The 6,347-nt window shown below is 48.6% G+C and overlaps 1 protein-coding gene across 1 annotated transcript in view; it reads right to left on the minus strand.

Moving 5' to 3' along the window:
- The window catches only part of EDARADD (EDAR-associated death domain), an 84,276-nt gene extending 79,436 nt beyond the window's left edge, over window positions 1-4,840 (minus strand). The window contains exon 1 of the mRNA XM_006895388.1: window positions 4,834-4,840. Coding sequence (XP_006895450.1) covers window positions 4,834-4,840 — 7 coding nt within the window. The remainder of the gene's footprint in view (window positions 1-4,833) is intronic.
- Window positions 4,841-6,347: the final 1,507 nt, after the last annotated feature.

A 6,347-nucleotide genomic window follows, 5' to 3' on the forward strand; every position in this document is an offset into this window, starting at 1 on the left:
GCGGGGAGAGAAGTGCAGCAATGAATGAATGGAAATCCAAATTCTCTGTAAATGTTCATTAAAATTATTAAAAAAAATATTAAAAAATGTTACAAGGTAAATTCAGTTATTCATTAAAATTGATGAGTAAATTCCTAAGAACACAATCTGGGAAGATCATTCCCACCCCCCCCATACCCCGTACACACAGTTTGGAAGCATCAGTGTTTGGGGATCACTTTCATTCATTCACTGAAGCAGTATTATTTATCCAGTACTTCCTTGAGTTGAGCACTCAGTTCTGGTGAGAGACAGTCAAGTGAGGAGAGAGACAAGAGACACAGTCACAGTGGAGACCTGGGACAAGATATACCCCAGGAAACCAGAGCTGAGATACGAATGGAGATATATACACTGATGTTCATCACAGTGCTATTCACAATAGCAAGAAGATGGAAGCAACCCAAATAAATGCCCATCAACAAATGAAAGGATACAGAAACTATGGGACATCCACGCAATGGAATAGTATGCAGTTCTGAAGAACAATGAAGTATTCGTAAAACACATCTTAACATGGGAGATCTCTAGAGAGCATTATGCTGAGTGAAATAACTCAGTCACATAAGGACAAATACTGCTATTATAAGACCGCTGTTGTGAAAATGATAGCGAGCTCTGGTGGCTTAGTGGCAACGAATTGCACTGCCAGCACCAAAGTATGTGGTTCAAATCCACCAGCTTGTTCCATGGAAGAAAGATGAGCAATCAACTCCCATGCAATTTACTGCCTGTGAAAACCCACTGAAGGATCAGATATGGGTTGGTTCTGACTTGAATGTATACAACAATAACATTGTAAAAATAGGACGATACCTGAGCAAGATATGTATAAATGTTCAAAAGGGCAAGGGAGGAGCAGAAGAAGAAGAAGAGAGAATAGGGATAATCATTAGGATAGCAGAGGTTAGTGGACGGATGAAAATGGTGAAGGAAAAAAGAGAGATGCAGTGGGGTGATAAAAGACATAGAGGAACAATAATGATATAAAACGCCATGTAGAGAATGACTGCATAAAACACAGTGTACATGAATGAAACACAATGTATTTGATTATATAAAATACCGCACACATGAAAAAGCTTGAAAGAAAAGCCATGGGGCACACTAAATGTGGTGAGATGAGCTTCATCTAGCTCACTTCTGAACAGAAATCAGAAAGAGGAGCAGGAATTACCTGAGAGGAGGAGGGTGGGGGAGGAGTCCCAAGGCTGGAGGGGACAAGGACTTTCAAGAAGACAGAAGAAGGTAGTTCAAAGAGCAGTAGGCAGACTGGAGCTTGAGCTGGCTGAAAAGGGAAGTTGAAATTGACCATACAGAATGCAGAAACCACTTGAGGACACAGTGGTTGTTGGCAAGTCAGTGCAGGGTTCTCAGGACGGGATGTGGTTTGTTTTTAAAGTGACTCCACACTCAGCAATTCCACTCCCAGCTGTAAGTGCAAAATAAATCTGTTGTTGTTGTTGTTATGTGCCATTGAGTTGACTCCAACTCAGAGCGACCCTATCCATGTACAACAGCTAAAACCTGCTCTATCTTGAGTCAATTTCATCGTCTCTGACACAGCTACCCCCATTACCCCAGACACTGAGTCAACCCATCTCATCCAGGGTCTTCTTCTCCTGCACTGTCTCTCCACCCTTCTAAGCATGATGTCCCTCTCCAAGGACTGGTCCCTGCTTATAACATGCCCAAAGTATGTGAGACAGAGCTTCAAAACCCTTGCTTCCAATGAGCAGCCTGGTTTCACCCTCTCTAGGATGGAGTGTATTTTGTATGTTCAATCAGACATGTGTATAACAATGGCTGTGACAGCTCAAGTCATAATAACTAAGAGGCATCCCAGGCGCCCACTTGCAAATGAGTGAATAAATCAAATGTGGCAAACACATTCAACAGAATAGTATTCACCCAGCAGAACCAAGCCTGCCAAATGGCATAGCATGGATGAACCTTGAATAGATGATGCTGATCGAAATAAGTCAGCCACAAAAGGGCACATCCTGTGTGATCCCACTTCTGCGGGATACAGAGAAGAGAAAAACAGAGGCTGAGGAAGATTCGTGGTTACCAGGAGTTGGGGGCAGTGGTGGGAGGAGAGAGCAGGGTTATGACTGAGGGGGACTGAGTTTATGTTTAGAGTGAGAAAAAACTTTTGAAAATACTCCTGGTGTAGTTGGTACAGGATGGGGAATGCTTTATAATGTCAGTGAGCTGTCCATCCAGCTGGCACAGGAGGAAATTGCCCCTCCTTCTCCAGCACAGCATCTGGGAGATTCAAACTGTGTGCCTTTAGGATTGCAGCACAGAGATCCCTCACAGTAAAACTTTTAAAAAAAGGACTACTCTAACCACGTTTTTGAAGAAGAGAGGCACAGACGTGAAAACACTAAGGGGCCTGCGTGTAGCGCCTGCGGTGGAGACATGCAAACCCCATGGAACACACTGCACTCTCTGGCACCACCTATGGCTTGGTTAGAGGGAGGGGAGGTGTAGGTGGGTTGGAATGCAAAGTCACTTGGGTCGCAGGAAGCAAATATAGTGCTACACAGTGGAAGGTCTTCTCTGGATGAAGGACCCTCATTTTGCTGCTAGACTCTCAGAGCGGGCAGCCTGAGGATCACTGTTGCGAGGCCTCGGCTGTTCTCTGGTTTCATTCTCCAGGATTGGAACCCCGCCTCTAGGAGTGAAGCCCTCATTCCTCTTGTCTGCCTGGGACTCCACCTCTCAAAGTCCTGGCAGCAATCCTTCCTGAGGACACCCTTCTCTTATCTTACTCTGTTCTCTCAATTATTGCATGCAAGTCGGGATTTGCAATCTCCTCTTTGTTCCAAGCTGCCCATCTGTTCCAGGTTGTACACGTCCATTTAGGTTGGGCAAAGCAGACTAAGAGTTCCATCATGTGAATTCTTTCTTATTGCTCCCTCGTTGGAACCACCCTATGGCTGACCCTCCTGTGGGTCTTCAGAGATTGTAAACTGCACTAGAGGGGACTGCCCATTTTCCTTGGAGCAGCTGGTGGACTTGAACCTCCTGCCTTTGAGTTGTTAGTGCAACTCCTTAACCACTAGGTCACCAGAGCTCCCTGACTCTATAGCCTGTAGTTTCATCACTACCCTCTAGGATCTTAATTAACACATCTCCAGCGGCTCATTGTCCAAATTCTCATCGCATGAGGAAGACTCAGCTCTGGTAGCCTAGTGGTAAGGAGTTGTGCTGCCAGCCTAAAAGTATGAGGTTCAAATTCATCAGCTGCTCTGTAGGAGAAAGATTGGTATTCTCCTGTGTGATTTACTGGCTCTGGGTCAGCTATGGGTCAGTTCCGACTGAATGAAGCAAAAACAATGAGGGAGGCAGGGTCAATTCCGAATGTGCGTCATGCTCAAGCACCACCCATCTGTCGGCGTGTGCCAGTGCACTGCTGTGATGCCAAACAAGCTTCACTGGAGCTTCCAGACTACAATGGAACTAATTCTGCAACAACTTCCAAAACGGGTGGTTTTCGTTGTCAGGTGCCACTGAGAAAAGTATGCCTCCTAGTGACATAATCAACAACAGAGCCTTTCCTGTGACATCCTCCTCACTGCGCTATCCTGGAGTGCATCCTTAGAGCAAGTGAGAAACCCTGCAGACCACCAGGGTCCCATCTGACCCTTGGGACAGGCTGGCCTGGAGCCAGGGCGTGCTGCTTCTTCCTGTGCACTAGCTCATGCTTGGGGGTGGCCAAACCACACCATGGGGCCTAGCCACACTGTTGCTTCAAAGTGGCTTTGTGTTGTGGCCAAGGGGTGTCCCCAACCTTCTCAGGGCAATTGATATGAGGCAGCCCAAACCCAGGATTTCCCATTTCCCCCTGTGCGCTACAGCAATGTTTTAAAATCCCACATAGGGTCACTATGAGTCACAAACAACTCAATGGCACATAACAACAAACAACCAGCATCATTAATTGGTGAGCTCTGACAACTACTGTAGGTGAAAGCTGGTGTTTTATACACAGCCCTTGGTACCTTGTCAGCTAACTTGTGAGAAGAGGAGGTGGATGAGGGGGTGTGAGGCGGCCAATCTCTCCCTTCACTCCTCTTCCTATGTTTCCAGACCCAGGCGAGGGAAGGGGATGAGGAGGAGGTATCCTGACAATCTGTTTACTTCCCATCTCCAATCCATCAAACATTTACATTCTTCACTTGAAGAAGCCTAGAGCTCCTGCGCAGAAGCCTCAGGAACCCCACCCTCAAGCCCAGCAGACAACAAGCCCAAATGAACCAACGGATTCAGCCTTTCAAAACCCCTCCCTGTTCCTAACTGCTAAAACCTGAGCTCAAACTCCATCCCCCGCAGGGCCTGAACCTTAAGGGCGGAAACATGCTTATCTGAGCAGACAGATCTCCCGAGTTTCCAACCTCAACAAAACCAGAAGCGGTCTCTGGGAAAGTCTCATTCAGTCCAGACTTTTTATAGAGGATAGGGTGGCTGCTAGGAGAGGGCAACGGTGTAGAACTCCGGGCGTGGGGGCGACGGTGTGAAAGCCAGCAGGAGTTAAGTGCTGTTGAGAGTTGGAAGAATCTAGAATCCAGTCCCTGTTGCTCACACCACAGTATTCTGCAGGCCATTCACATCAAAGCCTTCCACATGTGGGGCCTCCCTCTTGGCTCTGTGGATACTGAATACAATACAGCGCCAGGGGCCATAGTGAGGATCACAGAAGAAGGAAATAAATTTTTTTAAACGGAGAGATAAGGCACGTGAGTGGGGAGAAGAAAGAGGCCTAGGAGGAAAAGAAATGGAACCCACCCGGCATGCTTTTCTGCTGGAGAGGTCTGCTGGACTTGTTCCAACCTGGCACACCAGGTCTGGACAAAAGCGACTGGGGTCAGAAAAAGGAGCGCATCTGGGTACATGGGGAGGAGTCGGTGACCTACAGGCGCTCTCGGGAGGGAAAGTCTCCACTGTACCTGAAGCCAGGGATTCCGGCAGGGCCCAGGGCCACCTTACCTGGGCGCATGGGGTCCTCCAGGGAAGCCATGGGGGTGCTGGGGATAATGCACACCCGGGCAGAGCTGGGCGCCCCGAACGTGGGCGGAGAGCAGCGGCGAACACACCAGGTGGAAAGTCCTGAGTCCACGTTCTCCCAGCGCCTGAGCTGGCTCTCTGGGGCCACAGCTCCTCCGCTCGCCAGCTCCCGCCTCGTCCTCACTTCCTGCTCTGGCAATGTGCAAAGCCCCTCGGCCTGCGTCCGCGTCCCTCCCCAAGAGGCGCGGGCGGAGCCTGGTGGGAGCACGGCAGGTGTCCAGTGCCGCGGCGACTGGAGCGCTGGGGCGGGTCCCCTCGCGGGAGGCGCTCCTGACTCTAGTGCTCTGCAGTCTCCGGCGGCGGCGCGCGCTCTGGTGGGACCCAGGACTCGGGCGCACTGGCCTGGGCGAGATGCCCACGGCAATCTGATAGTTGAGCCTCTTCCTGATTTTTCAGGCTGTGAGCGTGCAGCGGCATGATGGCACACGCTCATAATTTCTGTTTGGATTCTTCTTAGGCGCTGGTTATTACCGATCTGGAGGTAGAAGGCGAGGTGCCATAGAAGACCGCGGCAGAAACGCAGGGCGCACATAGCTCAGCTAGAAAGGAGTCTCCCGCTCTCTCCGAAACAATGAACTTTTTAAAAAGCGAGTTTCCTTTAAAAGTGACCTTACCTCAGTTATTTAAGTGAGCACCGACTCAAGTCGTATATTAATAGATATTAAGAATACATTTTCTTTTTTTTTTTAAGAATACATTTTCAATTGTCGTTTAACTAAACTTTTTCTCAACCTTAAAGTTACCAGACATTGGGCAATTTAATAGAAATCTTTGACAGGTTTTTAAAAAATAATCTCCATTTCTGTTCATACGTAAAGACCGAAAGACAAAAATCAGTTTGAAAACGACAGATCTCAGTGTACAATGTATCATACAAGAGCCAAAAGAGGACTAAAAACCACTTTAAAGTCATTGCCAAGTTGGCGGTTTTCAGAGGCTGTAAGCGGCACAGGAGAGGGCTGCAGCCTTCTCCCTCACACCCACAAATAGGAGTCCTTCTGGTTAAAGCTCAGTTCTGACAAGTACATGAACACAGTAACGAGTATGCTACCTTACCCTCCTGGTGTGCTGGGGGCTGCCTGGCTCCTCTGCCTGTCTCTTTGGTGGTCCGGAGACCCATGGCCCTCTTCGGATGAGCCCTGAGTTTCTGAGTCAGCCACTCCAGAAGCCAGTGGTTCGGTGAGCTGCTCTCCAGATGAAAGTCTGGGAAATTTGTGGGTGGGAGGCTACACTTC

Source organism: Elephantulus edwardii, unplaced genomic scaffold (genome assembly GCF_000299155.1).
Source record: "Elephantulus edwardii isolate Elephantulus edwardi_28Jun2011 unplaced genomic scaffold, EleEdw1.0 scaffold00166, whole genome shotgun sequence".
Lineage (NCBI taxonomy): Eukaryota > Metazoa > Chordata > Mammalia > Macroscelidea > Macroscelididae > Elephantulus > Elephantulus edwardii.